The sequence below is a fragment of the Tinamus guttatus genome, unplaced genomic scaffold (genome assembly GCF_059628265.1).
Source record: "Tinamus guttatus ecotype Peru unplaced genomic scaffold, ASM5962826v1 Tinamus_guttatus_pri_ptg000424l, whole genome shotgun sequence".
In the NCBI taxonomy this organism is placed as follows: domain Eukaryota; kingdom Metazoa; phylum Chordata; class Aves; order Tinamiformes; family Tinamidae; genus Tinamus; species Tinamus guttatus.
The window spans coordinates 93,518-111,904 of record NW_028288958.1 but is presented as its reverse complement, the minus strand read 5'-3'; the positions used below and the strand labels follow the sequence as shown (position 1 = coordinate 111,904).

General features: G+C 43.2%; 1 protein-coding gene across 1 annotated transcript in view; it reads right to left on the bottom strand.

The window, feature by feature from the left end:
• The window catches only part of LOC148593238 (uncharacterized), a 34,462-nt gene extending 16,468 nt beyond the window's left edge, over positions 1-17,994 (bottom strand). The window contains 18 exon segments of the mRNA XM_088531682.1: positions 906-1,085; positions 1,819-1,988; positions 2,214-2,341; positions 4,829-5,022; positions 6,559-6,789; positions 6,975-7,121; positions 7,383-7,527; positions 8,322-8,504; positions 8,944-9,122; positions 9,442-9,597; positions 11,192-11,290; positions 11,793-11,889; positions 12,454-12,681; positions 13,982-14,088; positions 14,790-14,955; positions 15,697-15,779; positions 16,462-16,518; positions 17,884-17,994. Of these exon segments, the coding sequence (XP_088387808.1) occupies positions 906-1,085; positions 1,819-1,988; positions 2,214-2,341; positions 4,829-5,022; positions 6,559-6,789; positions 6,975-7,121; positions 7,383-7,527; positions 8,322-8,504; positions 8,944-9,122; positions 9,442-9,597; positions 11,192-11,290; positions 11,793-11,889; positions 12,454-12,681; positions 13,982-14,088; positions 14,790-14,955; positions 15,697-15,779; positions 16,462-16,518; positions 17,884-17,994 (2,661 nt within the window).
• Between the last annotated feature and the right edge of the window lie 393 nt (positions 17,995-18,387).

Here is an 18,387-nt window from a genome sequence, read left to right as displayed (position 1 = left end):
TTTGAACATCACAGGTGAAATTTGTGTGGCAAGGCTAACAGGCTCACATATTTTCAAAGCAATGTGCTATTGGTCTCCAGGCCAGTATCTGCTCACTTCTAGGCAAAGACTTCTAAAGTAAGATTGGCAGTACAAACATGGTCCAATCTGCAATCCCCAATAATCTCTTAAATCTTTTATCTAATATGAAAATGCATTACAATTTTCAAGTATCCAATGTTGCTGGTCAGGTTATTTCTTGTCCTGTGTTGTGTTTTTCAATAGCTACTTTTCCACCTGGGTAGCAGCACTGAAACTGAAAGGCCAACAGAGGGCTGAAGTTAGGAGCTCCTTTAGAAAAGTCTTGTATTCTAAATGTGCTTTGTTAGAAGTTACTGCAATGTTAAGGCATTCAGTGAAGTTTGGTGAAGTTCTGTCATTAGAGGCTGTCGTCTCTGAGAACTGGCCCTGTCACTGCAATACCTGCAGACAGAGCTGTGGGTCCTACTGTGCCTAGATGCTCTGAATAAAGAGCACAACTTTGGGCAGCATACTAAGAGGACTCCCAGTATATGACAAAGTTGCTTTGGCATATGAGGTCTGAGCTCAAAACAAGTGACTTAAAACACAGCCCAGAGACCACCTCTGCTCTTTACTGTTCAAAAACACTTCAGAGCAGCTTTTAGAAAGATTTTTCTACACCTCAAATACATCAGGAAAATACAGGGCATGCTCCACACAGCCCAATACCCATCCAGTTACCATGTCTCCATGTTTTCTATAGCTCACTGTACTTCTTTCGGGTTGGTTGTTAAGGCTCCACTTTTCTACATAAAAGTGCATCCAAGAGATATTTCTACCCAGGCAGCCACCAATAAGGAGCCAGAAAAGTAAAAGCACACAAATTCTCCATTCATGTTCTTTACCTCTTTCTTGGCAGTTTCAGCTCTATTTCGTTCCTCTTCTTGCTGAACTTGCATGGCAGCAACCTGCTGCCTCATATCCAATAGCTGCTTCTCATGCTTTCCTTCTGCCTCTGCTTTCTCCTTATCCCAGCGCTCCAGCACCTCCCGTAGCTCTGAATGGTGCCCTTCCTGCTCACTTGCCTGTTAGGTGGAGGAAAAAACTTTGAGATGGAATCCTGACCAACCTCTTCACAAGCACATGAAGAAAGCATCCCTTCCACAAAACCCCACTTGAACAGCACACTCGTGTCCTACAGAAATGCTGTCCTACCAAGGAACATAAAAGAAAGGTAAGCAGGTGGAACAAGTACTCCTCTCTGATGGCTGCCTTTTTCCTAGTCCATCTGGCCTCGGGATTTCTCTCTATTCTCATAGTCTCTATTTTGAAGCTCAACTCCATTTTCCTAAAAGAAAAGAAGGGAAGGGAAAGGGAAGGGAAGGGGGAAGAGAAAAGGAAAGAAAAAAGGTACCTGACTGCAGGTAGGAACAGGTTGTATCCTGATGCCCTACCCAAAGGACAGACACTGAAGTATCAGGAATAAGGAACCTGTTCCAAATATTAAGACTCTGCCTACTAGGAAGGGGCAGAGAGCAAAAGGGTTTCTTTTGTGATTACAATTGGCAGGAATGTTAGGAGTCCACTTTGTGGTAATGAGGAATCTGGATCAATTCTGCCCCTTTGCTGTCAGGCTTTCTGCAGAGCCCACCCAACCTTCCGTACACAATTGGTGTTGAATTCTTCTTTGGTCCACACTGAACCTCAAGCTGCATTTACTGTCCCTATATAGCCATGTGGGCTCTTGCACACTTTCAAATGTGAGACACTGGCTCTGCTGCCTGGCTCCTAGCGCAAAGGGGCTGTGTTGTTTCCTACTAGGTCTTGCAGCAGCTTGTTTATTTCCATCTCATGATCAGTTTGCTGAAGCCTGAGGGTGTCGTTACACTGCTGCTCGGTCCGCAGGAGCTGCTGTGCCATGCTTTCCCGTTCCTGCTTCATTCGAAATCTCTCTGCTTCCAGCTCACAATGAAGGCACTTCACTTCCCCTGCAAACAAGAGGGATGGCAAGAGGTTTAGTCCCTGTCTTGTACCTATCCAAACAGAGGCTCCAGTTTTACTAGCCTTAAGCCATTTGAATTTTGTTGCAGAAGGGATCTGTATCCCTCTCCCTTGCTCCTCAGAAGCACTGTTATCACAGACAGGTCATTTCATACGATCAGCCCTAGGCAGGGGGATGACCAGAGCCAGAGACAAAGCACATGAACCCTTACCTTGTATGACCTCCTTGGCCTGAGTGACTGTATGAAGTTGGATTTCCAGCTGACTCCTGGTGACCTCCAGCTGAGACAAATGGTGCTGAGCCTCAAACAGGCTGGATTCCAGGATCTCCTTCATTGACCTGTAAGTTGTAAATATGGAAAGACACAAGTCTCTTGCTATTAACACTCAGAGGGAACTTTTTCAAATGAGTATAGAAAATGTGTTGCATGGATCCTCAGACAGCAAACATATTTCTGTCATACAGAAGAGCAGTGCAGGCCTCCCCCAGGAAATACGCAGGCCTTACTTATGACCTAGCATAACACACAAAGGTTGGTTTGATCTTAAGAGCCAAAGCTTAAGCTGCTATTGTTGGATCTATGAAACACAGGTAGCTGTGTCCACAAAGTATGTGCTAGCAAGCAAAAGCCCATCCTCTGTTATCTTATCAGTACCTTCAGGTTTGCTCTAAAGAGGGGCAAAAGAAGAGGACTTCCCTGGCTGATTAGAGGCTTTTTAATGTTGATTGATTATAGTGTAGGCATATACTGGCACTTTTCCAAAACTAAGTTTAAAAGCAACCAAAGGAATACCTCAAATTCCAGGCATATAGTAACATCTATGCTTTTAGAAGCATTTGTAAGAATTCTGCTAGTAGAAGAACCACCTGCAAGAAATGGCAGGTAACCCTCAGCTGAGATTGCTGGAAGCTCAAGAGAAAAATCTGCTTCTTTTAAATGTGGCTAACTCACTATGCAGTCCCTCAGACGATTTGTCATTCTGAAATGCAAGCCATAGCACTGCAGATTTGTCATTCTGAAACGCAAGCCATAGCACTGCAGATGAAAATGGCTTTACACAGACTTCTAGCAACTGGTTGATATAACACAGGGGATTTTTGAACCAGGAGCTGCACTGAGGAGCTGACTTTACCTCCCTTCTTTAATCCAAATTCCTGTGTGTCAGTTTCCTACAATATGTGGCACTGCCTCCCTTGTTCAGAAGTGTAATATATATATATAGGAGTAATATATGTATAGGGGTATGTGGGTGTTACTGCAATAAAACCCCAAATAGAAGCATTTCACTACACAGACAGACAACAAAAGATATATCCTCAAGCAAGCAGAACAAAAGCTTAACTCCAAAAATGCCAATCTCTGGCAGCCCAAGGTAAATATGCACCAAAATGGATAAGGATAAAGAGAAGTCATTCCCCAAAAATGAATAGAGAATGAGTTCAAAATTCTGAGAGAAAAAGGGTTTTGAAAACAGTTGCCAGTTTATCTAAGTAATGCTTTATTTATTGCGAAAAATACTTGTAAAGTGATTTATCTCTTGACTGACGCTGTCGTTGATTTAAAAAAAAAAAAAGGCAAGCTGAATTTTTAATATAGTTTCTCTGAAAAGTACATATTGCTGAGCTCTCTATTACCACAGCAATTTTTACACTGAACATATATAATCAAATAGCTCTTCACTTCACCTGTGTGCTGATAAAACATGGAAAGTCTCATCAGTTTTAAAGGCACAAGAAGATAGAGATGTCTATAGACAGCTCATAATGTTCCATCCTCCACCTTTCGGCTTTGGTGGCACTCTCCTCTGGAAGCTGAACAAGGAAAGCAAGCACTGACCCCCTGCAATAAAAGTCATAGCCCAAAAGTATAGTTCAATAATTGACAGAACACAATTTAACTGGATCCACTGTGAAAGTCAGGAGTAAACTCAAGTAACAGATTGAGTCAAATGATGTTTATCAGCCTTGCTAACAATATGTTCTGGAGCAGTGAGTGGCAAAACTCAAGAAGCAAGACTGAAAATCTCCAAAATGTCATTTGTGTAACTTTGCAAGTTCACAACTCTTCTAAAAATCACCTTGAGAGGACAAAGCTCCGGAAAAGCAGAACTTTCCATATTCAATCTTGAAAACATGATACGGGGAAAGCATAGCATCGTGTTCCATCTCTGTTTAACTGCAGCATGATGCTTGTTTCTGCTGGCCAAGTGGTAAAGGAGCAAGGGGCCCATACAACAGTGATAGACAAGAATTCCCAAAGACTAGCGAGGATTCAAAAAAGGGCTTCTCTGTTGCTGGTACAATCAGCTCTAGGTTGCCTTAGAAACAGAAGACTATATATTATTCAAGATCTTCAGCATAAGCCTCCAGCTTAACTGTAAAGGGCAATGTGTTAGTGTTCTGTACAATAGCCTTGAATGCTAAAAATCCTGTGTCAAACTACCCGATATGGAAAGACTCTGTTCAAACACATAGAACAAGAAATAACACCGCAAAAGATGTTTCAGTCTCTATGAAAAACCTGGATGCAAGCAGAGCGAGCGCGGTTCTGTTATAATTGAAACCAGAACCAATATAACAGATTCTAAGGAATCATACTGAATTGCACTGGACTTGCAAGTAGACATGGCTCACAGGCTCACTAGCTTTAGCTGTCAGAAAAACAACACTCAAATCATAGTAATTTTTTCTCCTAAGATTTCAATTTGCTGGGGGTGAAGCCTTATGGAAAGCATACAGGGTGAAATAAATGGTTGTGCAATTACTACCACCTTTATAACCAGACCTTAAATAATGTCCTATTTAAGGCCTCTTTCCTGTCTTTACCTGGCCTCTGCCAGCTGCTCTGAAAGGTCCTGTCTGTCCCGCTCCACAGCTGCCAGTCGCACATCCAGGGCAGCCTTCTCATGCACCAGGACTTCCTTCTCCCTGGACATCTTGGTCAGAACACCTGTTTGGTGAGCGGACTCCTGGCGCAACTGCTCCAAATCACTGCTTGCTGACTCCTGCTGGTGGCAAATCTGAAAGTGCGAGAAAATGCATTTTTCAGTTGTTTCTCTGAAGTTCAGAATTAGCCAGTGTTACTTCTGAATCAGCTACAGCAGAAAGAGGTCCTGTATTGTGGGCTGAATGTCTAAGGACATCTATATATAGTACTAGTACAGTGAGCTGCCAAAAAAAAAGGCATCGGGACTGTTAATTTAGAAATGATGTGTATGGTCATATTGAGTTAGCGGGGAACAAACATCTCCTTCAGGACAAATGTACATACCCCAGATTATGTGTTTTTATGAAAAAAAATCTGTATTTTCCAGAATTATGACCTTGCAAACCAAAATTTTGGCAGAATCTATTCCACTACTGGAAATTTTCAGGTAAGGTTAGGCAAAAGCAACTTTAGTCTTTGAAGAAAGTTAAAATAAACACAGTTTCTCCTTCTAAAGTTGGCAACACTTTGATCATTTTGTTTTAGCTTGTAAAGTAGGCGGATGCAAAAAAAAAAAAAAAAGTGATTCTTGGCAGGGAAAGAGCCCTTTTGGCAAGTAATGTCTTTTAGGAATTTACAAAAATCAGGCTGATGTGGCCAAAGAGATGGTAGACTCTACTTGTACAGTAATTCATGTCAACAGTACTATTTACTCGCCTTACACAAGTAAGTTGCCTAATATACCATCGTGACATTCAAGCTTGGAGATTAACTATGACATTTTAGTGTTTTTCTTCAGCACAACACCTCTGCTGTGCATATGCCAAACAACATACCCCATACCCAAGAACTAGGTCTACTCAGCAGAGAACACAGTGTGAAACAACTCTCAGAGCTATCCCCGACACCCAAGATTGTACATTATGAAAACAGTCATTTCAATGACACTTTGTTCCAGTGACATAATTTTCACAAGCTGTTTTTACAGTATAGTGAAAATCACTTAGTTCAGCATAAACTGATCATTCATTTCTCATCTTCTTCGAAGCCTAAAGAGACTCTACCAATTCAAAGCTACATGTCTTACAACACAATTTCAAAAGCAAGCGCAAAATGTTATTCACATCCTTAGCAGGGCAAGTCAGCGGGAAACGACTTGTAGCTCTGTTCTACATCCCCTATTAAGCCTAAAACAAATGCAGTTCTGTGAGTTGCAGACTTCATAGCAAAGAGCACAAATGGAAACACACAACTCCTTATTTTCTCCTTTCTAGAAAAAGATGAGGAGCTAAACGGCTTTCTTCTTTTGCTGTAAATGACAGCAGCAGACTTGCTCAGGATTCACAGACAACAAGAAAACAAGCTGTATGCAGCTTGTCAAAAGCCAAAGAGGCCAAAGACGACAAATGGACAGAATAATCTATAAAAGCAGAGGACAACTCAGTGCTTCAGAGAACTGCAGAGCATCTCTACTGGCCACTGATCCATTTCCAAAAATAAATAAGTAGGGTCTTGTGACCTCCAGCAGAACCAAGTGTCTTCTTGCAAACAGCAATGGGCAACCCAGCAGACTTGCCTACACTGAGCCAGGCATCCAACTGCCAATCCAGTACCAGAATTTTGGTCTCACCTGATTGAGCTTCTCTTGAATTTCTTCCTTCTCCTCTGCCAGTATCCTCAGTTTTACCTGCAGTCCCTCCTGTTGGTCCTCTGCTTTCTTCAACTGCTGCTCTAGGTGGGCTTTCTCCGTGCAGAGCTCTTCATTTGTCATTTTACACAAGTTCAGCTTCTCCTGCACAGAGATCTTTGTTTTCTCCATCTCTTCTACTTTGCTTGACAGGACTTCGTTCTCCTGTTCCAGCTACAATTGCAAAAGCATAGAGGAAATAGAACACAGCAAGATGTGTTGTGTACCAGGTCTGGCTTGAGTAGAAAAAGCAGCCATATGTCCATATTCAGACAGCCATACTGTCTGAGGGTAAAAGGTCTGGAAAGCAGCACCATCCGGACACAAGCACCTGGCAGGATCCTGGCAACACTGCTCACCTGTAGCACAAGCTTGTTCAGTTGCACTTTATCTAACGCCAGAGCTTCATTAATACTACTCATCTTTGCTGTTGCGACGTGTAGATCAGCTGTTTCAGATCTCAGCTTATTCTGAGCTCCTGACAGCTCTGCTACCAACTGCTCTGCCTAAAGACACAAAAAAAACAAAATGAAAATAAAGACAGAAAAAGCTCTTGACTTTAAAAAGCACCTTCAGATCCTAAACGGAGTTTCGCCTTCCCAGTATGGGTACTAACTCTCCCAAAGGGCCCATATGGTCTGATCACAACGTTTTCCAAGGAGAACACCATTTCCCCTCTCTCACACTGCCAGAAACAAAATCGGTAGGGGTTCAGCTGTCAGAACTCCCTCTCCTACAAGTGTGAACTAAAAATAAGGCAACCACACCTTTTTCAATGCCATTGTAAGCTCCTGGTTCTCTTGCTTCAGGAGATCTCTTTGAAGCTGCGATTTCTCCAATGTCTCTCTTGCAACAATCAATTCACTCTGTAACAAGGAATGTTTTGCTTCAAGTGCAGCTAAGTCCTTCTGACTATGGGAAGAGGAAAGGCAAACAGTTTTTTCTCATATCAGAAACATTTTCATTTCCAGAAGTAGTAGATATTTTAACCCAGGAAAACACTCAAGAAAGGAAAATAAGCTTCCAAAAATCAAGGAATATTTCCGAAAAGGTTGGGTACTCTTAGTTTAACAGCTCTTGTCTTTTAGTTAACTTCTTTCTTTTTTAATATATTGGAAGTTTTAGCAAAAGCTTTCTTTGGGTAAAAATACTTTTTGAGTCCAGATCAGTATCTCCCAAATTACTGCTTTCTGCAGTGAAATGATGAAAGAGATAGCAATCTTTCAGGGTGTGTGTGTCTCAGAACTTCCAAACCTATATAGGATGATTCAGGTTGGAAGGGACCCCACAAGGGCCCAATCTTCTGCTCAAGGAAGGATCAGAACAAGTTGCTCAAGGCTGCATCCAGTTTGGTCTTGCAAACTTCCAAAAATGGAACCTGCACACCCTCTCTGGGAAACCTGTTCTACTGCAGATTGTCCTCAGAGTTAAAGAGGTTTTCCTTAAAACCAATTTGAGCCTCTCATTTCAACTTATGCCTGCTATCACCAGCTCTGATCAGACTCAGAATGATTCCTTTAACAGGTCTTGAAGTACAAGCAGGCTGTGCTGTATGTCAGTCAGTACGTGCCCAGACATGTCCATATAATCTCTCATCTTTCTACACTACAGTTGATGAACAGAAAAATACCCACTGCTATACTGAGAATGGAATTCCTAAGTCCAAACTATGCCCACTCCTGCCTAGAGAAAGATTTAAGGCTCACAGAAGCTCTCGGTCCCAATGCTCTCCTTCTGTTGTCTGTTGCTCCTCCACTTGTTCCTCTTGGGCAGAACCTGCCTTCAGCTGCAGTTCAGTGTTACTTTGACGCAGGTGCCAGGCTTCTTGTTCAGTTACTTTGAGCTGTTGCTGTAGCTCTTCCCTGTTTCTCTCTAGGCTTGCACAGTCACTGCAGAGACAAGGTCAAGCTACAAGAATGAGAAGGACTAGTAGATGAGGATCACATTTTCATCATTCCGTGATGGATCTGTGGAGAGCAGGGTGGGGAAGGACTTGCTCTTCCCCTCAGAACTGAGTGGGGAAAAAGAGGAGGAGACTGTTGTCTGCATTCAGAGAGAAGCAGTGGCTAAAAAAAGGGGTCATCGTCCAGTCAGGTTATACACAAGACACCCAAAGAACAGAGTCTCCTCATTGAGAGGAAGGTATCCTGTATTCCAACACCACCTTAAATCTCCAAGATGGTCTTAGGATCACACTGGAGCAGGAGAAACAGTGACTGGATGCACATATGCTGTAGGGCAGGTGAGTTCTCAGTCCGAAATACCTCTGAATTCCAAAAGCTAGAAGCAGACTGCCTCTAGCATGCATGAGAAGAATGAAATGCTCACCTTCTGAGTCCTTCCACCAGAGCCTGGAGCTGCTGCCGCTGGTTGCTGCTCAGTTTACACTCCTCCTCCAGCTGCTCAAGTCTTTGCTGCAACTTCTTGCACTCCTCTTCCTGCTGTCTGTGCTGGTGCTGCAGGAAACTGATAGAGTTCTGCTTGGCAGAAAGCTCGTCTTTTAGGGCCTGCAAGGAGCAGGGATGGAAACAACACAAACAGGCAATAATGAGCAGGGAAGATGGCTCCAGATGCAGTAGCCTGGAGGGAGAGGCAAGCAGAGAGACGGCTCACCTGAAAGCAAAAGCTATGATGAAGGGATGGAGATCATGAGAAAAAAAGCAGTGCAACACAGGGCTGGTGAGACTGGCAAAGCAATAGGGCAGCGAGAGTGGGTCAGCCGTAAGGAAACTGGCTGAGTAGATGAAAAGTGTTACCTTGGAAGTAGCTGGGAAGCATTAGCTGATGAAACTGTGGTCAGTGGTGAAGACAATTCGAAATTCTCACCTGTGTTACTCTTCGCTTCCTTGCCAGCACTTCCTGCACCAACATAAGGGCATACTCTGCATTGCCAGAGCTCAGGTAAGAGGGGATGCTGCTAGACTCTGCGTGCTGAGCACTGCCAGGACAGCCACTGCTGACTGCGCCGTCATCTAACACCACCTGAAAGGCCACATCAAGCTGTTATTCCTTGCTTATATTGCTCAGTTTTCTTTATCAAGTTGTCCTTCCCCAACATCACTCTAGAGTCATTAAAGACTTAAATCACTAATTTCCTCACTGAATAAAGATGTTTTGTCAGTGACCACAAGTACTCAAGGGATTTCTGATTACAGCTGCTATAAACAAGGGGAACAGAAACAAATGTGAAGGAGCTGTAGGCTGCTTGAATGCTGTTTCCTGAAGCTTTCAAAAATTATTTTTGTCTCCTTTCTTATTACAGCCACATAAACCAGCACTAGAACACACCAGAAACATCAATAAAAAGAAATGTTAACACTGCTCAAGGAAGAAGGCAGCTGATGATTGCTGGAAAGCAGTAATGAAATAGCAAATGTGCATAATTACTCTGAGCAGTAGTACAAAAGGATAAAAATGACTAAACAAGGAAAAAGAACTGACTTTGGCGAGATCTGCGTAACAGACCTGATGACCAAAACCTAAAAGTTTTGGGGTTGCTGTAGGGTAAATTTTAGGGGTAAATCACAGTTAAGGTTCTGATGACATAATGGCAGTGAGTGCAGATGAATGCAGCAGAGCTGGCAAACGCACTGATGTAATAAGTGACCTTTAATAAAAATACAGAGAAAAGTGTCAATGTTCAAGGTGGGTTTGGGAAGCCTCCAAGCAACATAGGAATAGAAACATTACGTAGTCGTTCAGAAAGCACTGTCCAAGAGAAGACCTAAGCGGAACAGTGAAGGCAAAGGCAGGGAAATGTCTAGGGGCTCATTTAAAGAGCCACAAAAAGCCAACTCTGAAGTTATAACAGGTTTGCACAAGAAAAGTGGCACAAAAATTAAACAGCCAGTAGCAACTAAATTCCAGCACAGAAGTCTAGTAGGTGACCCTGTTAACAGGAGTTCAAAGACAACAGGAATGCAGACTGGTTGGAAATTAAACCCAGAAAGGGGTCTGTTTTGAGACCAGTATCTGTCTATTCCTTGAACCAGGGATAAAAAAATCCAAGGTTTCCTGGAAAAGCCATGGCCCAGAGGGCGAGTCTGTATGAAAGACAGTAGATAAAGAATAAAAGAGGTGCTGAAGAAAAATAAAAAAGGCAGAGAAAAACTACAACTATATACATCAACAAAGAAGGCAGTTTTTGCTAAGAGCTTATCCAAGTTGAAGGTGAACTGAAGATAATAGCAAAAACATTGGAACTGTGAAAAAAAAGTAATAGATATCTATCATTGAATTTGAACAGGAAAATAATATGATGCATGAAAGACATAGAGGAAATCCTATGACAGTTTTTAGAAGTTTTTAGAAGAAGATTTTAGAAGCAATCACAGTGATGATGTAAACCCAGCTATAAATATAATAATATTGTTAATTGGTAATAATGTTAACTGGTAATATTGTAAAATAAAAGAGCAACTGCAGTTTTAAAGATTTTTGTTTTCTGAAGAGATTCCTGGCCTTACAATATGTTTATCTTTTCCACTTGCTTTTCTATATCCTTCATCAGGAATGTTTCAACCAAATTTACAGGGATGATGCCTCAACACAGATGCAGTACCAACTCTGTACTCACCTCAATGATATCTTTTATCAACTTTTGAAGAGAAAGATTCTCCTCTTTGGCATTTTTAGTTAATGAAGCTTCATATTCTACCTCCAACCGACTTGTCTCCTGAGAACAAAATAAAGGAAGTGTGGATAGGAAAGAGACACTCACTCTGTAGTACTCAACTTCAGTAGCACTGTCATGCTGATAAGCCTCAGTCCTAGTGATTCATGTCATCTACTTTTAATATCTATTTAATTCTTTCTTTTCTAAAAGTAAAAAGGAAACGCCAGCAACTAGTTTTTACAGATTGTTAAGAAACAGTTAGTCCCAAGTAACTTTCGTCACTAGAGACTTAGAGGCAGAGGCAAAATATAACATTGACATAAGTCCTCTGATGAAGACACCTGAATCGCCTGCAACTCCCCTACCCTTGCCTTCAATGTGCATTGGTTCCAGATTTGCTAAACATACAACATATTTTGGCAATACTCTTCATGCTTTTATACAGCTAGCACTTCTATCATTATTTCTCTCAAAAAATCCACGCCTCTGTGTTAGGGCTGGAGAGCAAACCACTCGGACAAAACAGACACTGGGCTATCTCCCAGACAAAAGTAAAACATACTAGAATCTCCACAGTGTCGTTAAGCGTCTTCATGGTCTTCTCCTTCTCTTCATTCTGCTTCTGAGACTGTACAAGCAAGGCTGAGAGCTCCATCACCCTGAGAAGAGAAGGTCCGCATGCCATTCCAAAAGCCCTGCATACCACCAGCTGTTAAAGGACAAAGCAGCAGCACCCAGAGGCACAGCAGAGAAAGTTCAACCCAGAAAATAGCATGAGCAGTTTTAATGTCTAGAGCTTAATATGCTAGGTATTGCAAAAAGGCCCTTCGAGCCCCCAAAAGACTTCAGCAGTTAATCCTGCAAGGAGAAGTCAGTACAGAGGTGCTACACTACTTATGATGGTCCTGCATGAATTCCTCCTAGCGGGCTATACAAAAAACAGAACTCTGTTGGTACTAGTCTGATTTTTTCACCACGAACCAGTTAACTGTAGGTACACTATAGCATACAATCTTTCTTCCAGTCTTATCTGACTCAGAAGAGCTTCTGTTAGTCAGACCTCTTTCCCTCTCCTTTTCCTTAAAGGCAGCAGTTTGACCACAGACTGAAACGAGATCCTAGAGAATGGATATGTTTTGAACACGAACACCGCCAACCTCTGAATCCAAAAAGCAGTCTAATAAAGACAGTGATGGTAATAGCAAAGTTTAAAACATAATTACCTGTCTTGAAGCTCCTTTTTCTCAAGGTCCCCCTTAACTTGAAAGCTCATCACTTCCCAGGTCTTCTGATTTATTTCCTTTTCCACCTGTTTCTCTGTCCGATCCTTTAAGACAGGTCTTCCCAAAGTGAGGGACTCCCAGAGCTGTACGCCAGAATTTAGCTGGAAGCAGTTGACAAGTATAGATCCAGAAAGTCTCACTTGCTCTGCCTTCAGTTCTGACAAGTCTCTGAGAATGAATAAATAGAAGAGCTAATGCTCAAACCATTTTCAGCAGCCAATTCACTTTTGAAGTGCTTAGTTGGGCAACAGCACATGCTGACAGAAAAGACTGCATCTTCTGCAAGGAAGAACCATTCATCTGACACTGGAAAATTAGGACACATCTTGATAGTTGAAGAATGAGCCCATTTTCTCCCCAGAGATATGAAGTAGGGTATAATATATCCAGAAGGCTTCAAGGACTTCTGACTATTCATATTAATGATTTAGTTGTATATTATTAGTATACTCTAATCACTACCATCATTAATAGATGTAAAGATTTTTTGCAAGGTTCCCAACATTTATAGACTTAACCTATCAGTATGACCACCTAGCCTGCTAAAAGGCCCAGGAAAATAGGCACATAATAACGATTTTAGAAAGATGATGTATGAAGCCTAATCCTACACTGCTGTAACGGAAAAACACAAATTATGCAAGAATTAGTAAGTAGGTCAGATATAGTTTGTACATTAAAAAAGGCTTATAATCAAGTAAGGCTAATGGATGAAAGTAACCCACAGTTTAAAACTGCATGCTTACACAAAAAGAATGTAGTATTAATGCTACATGATTATCACTTGCAAGGAGAGCAACCATGATGAAGTACTGTCAAAGAAGCTCAGAGAGCCCAAGAAGGAAGAAAGCAATTACAAAAAGAGGCATCAAACTAAGCAGTGATAAATGCAATAACAGGGAAAATAGAAGCTATTTTTTCCTCTCAATAACATTGACGCAAGAATAAGTGCATACAAACCAACAAAATAAATGTAAGCTGGAAGTGAGAAGAAAAAAATATATATAATCATGAATGATACTTTCATCAGAAGCAGTGAAACAGGAAACCTAGTAAGATTTAAGATAGGTTTTAACAATTTTATAAAAGGGACTACATTGTATACTGCACACAATAGGGCTTGATGAGTCCACTCCCTTCCAATGTGCCCATCTATGCCCATATCTGTGTAAATATGCCCCAATATTAACAGTCAAAACTTATCCATGTAGGGCCTGTACATTCCTCTACATGGTCCTATACATGGGACTCATAGCCAAATTCCCTCAGTTTGATTTGAAATCAAGCATCACACAGATGCTTCTGAAAATAGTCTGTATCATGCTTAATTGCTTTACTTCAGGCTACCAAAGGGAAACCCTATCTTTAGCTCTAATTAGCATAATATCACAGCTTTAAAAAGCAGGTGTGGAAGAAAACTACTTTTTTTTTTTTTTCTACAAGAGATCTAACTTTAACTTCTACTCACCGGTCAGTGGCCGTCTTCATTTCTAGGAAATGACGGCGAAAGGTCACCACCTGGCGCCAGAGGCTGAGAAGACGGTTATGTTCACCTTTTAGGTAGCTGTCATAAAACTAAAAATGCAAAGATGAAAAACTAATGCCAGTTTAGCCTTCAATCTCACCATGCAAATATTCCAGATATGAAACAGGACACCACCAGATCTCCTTTAATAACAGTTCCAACAGGCACATCAGGGACTGAATAGGACCACATAAGCATTCTCAGTAGACTTGCTTCTTCACTTCAAAGAGGGGAACATCCAAATTTCTCCTGCTGTAGTACACATATCAATACAGCAAACTCATCATGATTCATCACTTCACCCTGCAGAGATGTCCAACAGTCTTGCTCGGAGGCTCTTGCTTGCACTAGGCTGCTAGGAAGGGATGCCTGCTTGTTTTTCTGAGGGGCTACTCTGAATCCGCATACACACAAACCTCTCTGGACTCCACTGCTGTAGACAGAGTTTTAAGAACCAATATAAATGAATAAATAAAGGACATATCATGTGTGATGACTGCTCTACAGTATTCAGAAATAAAAAGCAATTGTCTTAAAGACTCAGTTGCCTTGTTGCAGCAGGTGGGCATCTCTGATCACTACAAAATTTGTGGATGCTCCTCCATCTCATATCCTTGTGTTCTGCTAGCCAACACCAGCAAATCTTCAATGCAGCAACAACTTTCACACAGAAAGTTCCCTGTGCTAGGAATAAATTGTATTCTCATCCCTGTCCAGCATTACACTCGACAGGCCTCTAGCTTACCCTTACCTCACGTTCACTACGCCATTCATTCTCCTTCAACTCCAGCTCCTCCCGGGCCCTCATCCAATCTGCCGTTAGTTTTCCAACGTCTTCTTTAAGAGCTGTATTCACCTCATTTGCTTTATCTAGGTGCTCCCGCAAGAGGGTGTTCACTTCAGCCAGACTTTCACACCTTGGAAACAGAGAAATAGTAATGAGCACACTGAAAAACTACCACCCACACATAGCATCCCTGTGCCTTTCCAGCTGCCTCAAAATTGAATTTCTCCTCATGCTGGAAGGTAGTGAACATGCTTTCCAGAAATAATAAAGACATTTCTTTCTGCAACTCCCTCTTCTCTTCTTCTTGCTCTTTAATTTCTACCTACAATTTTAGTTTTCACTTCAAATGTGATGATGCCCACATGTAACCTTTTGACTCCTCTTTGCTCTGTCCGGTCACCTGTCCATCTTCTCTTTACAAGATTCTGATGTATCATCTTTCTCTAACATTGTCCTGACCACCTCCTTCTTGAGCCTTCAAGTTTCAGCATCCTTCCTTGCAACTTACCTCTGCCATCACCTTCTTGTTAAGCCTCTCCCTATTCTTGTTTTTAATTCTAAACCAAGCAGGAAAATACCTGCCCCATGAAAGCTTCAGGATGTTAGGGCTTGATTCTCAGTATAAAGCAGAACGCTGTTGAGTAGCTCACTTCTAGAACTGCAGAAAAATTTAGGCTGCAAAGAGAACTCTGGAGGTCACCTGGATCAGAACAGCCGTCCGGCACACAATATGACCATTATACCACAAAATGGACTTTGGACCTTTCTCCTTTTGAAATGGCCTGCCCAGATGTTTCTTTTGGGGAGGCTAAGCAGCACTGATGGGTTTTCCCTTACTTCTATGAGTATCCAGGGTACTTCTTCCTTTTACCTTTGTTGTTCCTCTTCCAGCTGGGACAGGGCATTCTCCAGGCTATGATCTTCTGTGTCTTCCCACATGTCTGGAAGGGATCCCTTAAGGAAAAAGGATATGTTTAATCAAATCCTTGTGTCATGTTCATTTCTGATTTCTCCTCCTTTTTTTTTTTTTTTTTGGACCTTAGGAGTTTCTGGCTTCCTTCAGGTATGTGATGACTACAGTGAGGAAGGGAGATGAAGGATGTTTTTTAACATGAGCAGCCTTCCTCAGTTTCCCACTGCTGCGCTCTCACAGCTAGCTATCCTCAGCAAAAGAGTGCTCACTTAAGACTTAAAGCTTGGCAACGCATATTCTCCTATTCTATCTCTTAGGTTTATTTTAGCCATGAAGCAGAAGATAAGGTACGGAGCTGGTCCTGAATACTGAATGCCACCATTCTTCCCTTCCAAGGTATTATGTTGCAACTGATTTTGATGCAGAAATGGCTGTAACAGGCAGTATACCCCTTCCCTAGGACTAAATACAAATATTACTTTAAAACACAAGCATGCCTTCACTAAATTAAGATCACTCTTGATAGTATTTTCTGGATTGGTATTTCTGAGACCATTCGCTGCTCTGAGAATGGCCAGGGGACAAAACACTGAAGTGCAAACTTACAGTACTTCTTTGAATTCTCAAATCAACAAAATTATATTTTGCTATGTCTTTGCTTTGAGATCCTTTCTCTGTGTAACTGAATGTTGTGCACACTGTCTTTAGCTGGCAAATACTCACTCCTCCTGCTTCCAGTCGCTGCTCCAACTCTCGACACCAGGTCCGGTACTGCAGCACCTAGATGGATAAGTAGGACTAGGATAAGTGAATGAAGCTTGTAGCAGACCGAGTTCCTTCTGCATAAGTTTCTTCCTAGGTCTTTACACCCAGGGCACAGCACATTTCACATTACCACTGACACACTCAACAAGAAGTCCTGTGTAGAAACTTCACTTTTATCCCAATGAAGAAAGGAAGTTTTTACACATGTGTTTATCCTAAGACAATGAGGGCAAGCAGAACAACAGGACAGACTTCGACAGCAGAGCCAGCCATACCTAACTGACTGACGATCACATTGCTGATATATTAAATTCAGAAAAAGTTGCCAACAGAAAGCCCTATGCCAAATCCTAGGTATGTCAGGTTTAATAGCAGGCTTGGAACTAAAAAATTATGAAGTGATATAGCATGCCACAGTAATCACAAGCTTACTATGAAACAATTAATAATTCCTATGCTATCAGTAACCTACTCAGGCCCATCAAACAAAAAAAGCAGTTTCTTGCTATGCAGCCAAATAGCACGATTGTAAAAAGGAAAAGAAAAACCTCTGATAAACAGTGAAAACGATTACACAAAAGGCAAAGTCTTTTCCTGAACACCCAGGACTGTGAACGCCAAGGGTCTGAGCACAAGCAGAAGTCCCCTTATGAAATGCTCAAAGCAGGTGGAAAACAAGTTGGCTGAAACTGAAAAGGGTATAAATAGAACTCCTCTGCACTGCCTGGAGAAAGAAATGTACTTTTATCATCTATGCACTATTAGCATTGCTTTCCAAAGACACTGCCATCGCCCAGCAAACACAGCTGAACTGTTCCCATTGTATCTTTCCAGCATTCAAGCTCCTTTACATCTGAACATTTAGTCATCTGAAAAAAAAAAGAAAAAAAAAACACAAAACAAAAAAATCCAACCAAATCACAAGGATCACCCCGTTTAAATATGTATAATTTCATAAAAGCGATAAACCCAACCAGTGCAAAAAAAGCAACACAGGCCGGTAAGCTGCTTGACAAACCGCTATGCTCTCAGAGAAAAAAGAAACGCTAAAACCCAGGAAAAGAAACACTAAAACCTCCTGAGCAGCTCAGGCACTCAGGCAGGAGAGGAGCCCGTAGAGGTAGCTCAGCACCGCCTGAGCCTCTGGACAGGCCGCACTTGAGGCATGTTGCGTTTTCGATTCAGGCATCTTTATTAAAAGCAAAAGATAAAACCCAGGAAAGCCTCTCCCGGGGCCCCGGTGGCGGGGAGCAGGAGCTGCGGCTCGGCCCGGCCCGGCCGCCTGCAGCGGGGCCGCAGCCGCCGCCGCCCGGGGCCCGGCACCCCCGGCGCGGCCCCGGCGCGGCCCCGGCGCGCGGGCTCCCGCGGGGCGGCGCTCACCTTGGCCTGCAGCTTCTGCACGAGCACCGCTTGCCGGCGCTGCGCCTCCTGCGAGCCCTGCAGCCGGCGCCGCAGCGCGGCCTGGCTCCACGCCGCCTCCCCGGCCTCCATGGCCCCGCTGGCCCAGCGGCCCCGGGCGGCCCTGCGGCCTGCGGCGCTCCGCGGCGGGGCTTGCGCGGCGGCCGCGCCTGCCCCTGGCGGCCGCGCCCGGCCCTGGCGGCCCGCGCGGCGCCGAGGCAGCCCCCGGGCCGGGCCAGGCCGGGCGGAGCGGCGGGAAACCGCGGGAGGCCGCTCGCTCCAGCGGAGGTGGCGGCGCCGCCCGGGCCGACTCTTCGCGGCAGGGACATGAAGAGCGGGGTGCCCCGGGCGCGAGGAGACACTGGCCCCAGAGGCCTTCAGCGGCCTGCTCGGTCTCGGGGTTGCACTGGAGACCCCCTGGGCCCTTCCAACCCGGATGTTTTCCAGGCCAGGGCCTCCCAAGGGCGCTTCCCTGCACCCGGGAGG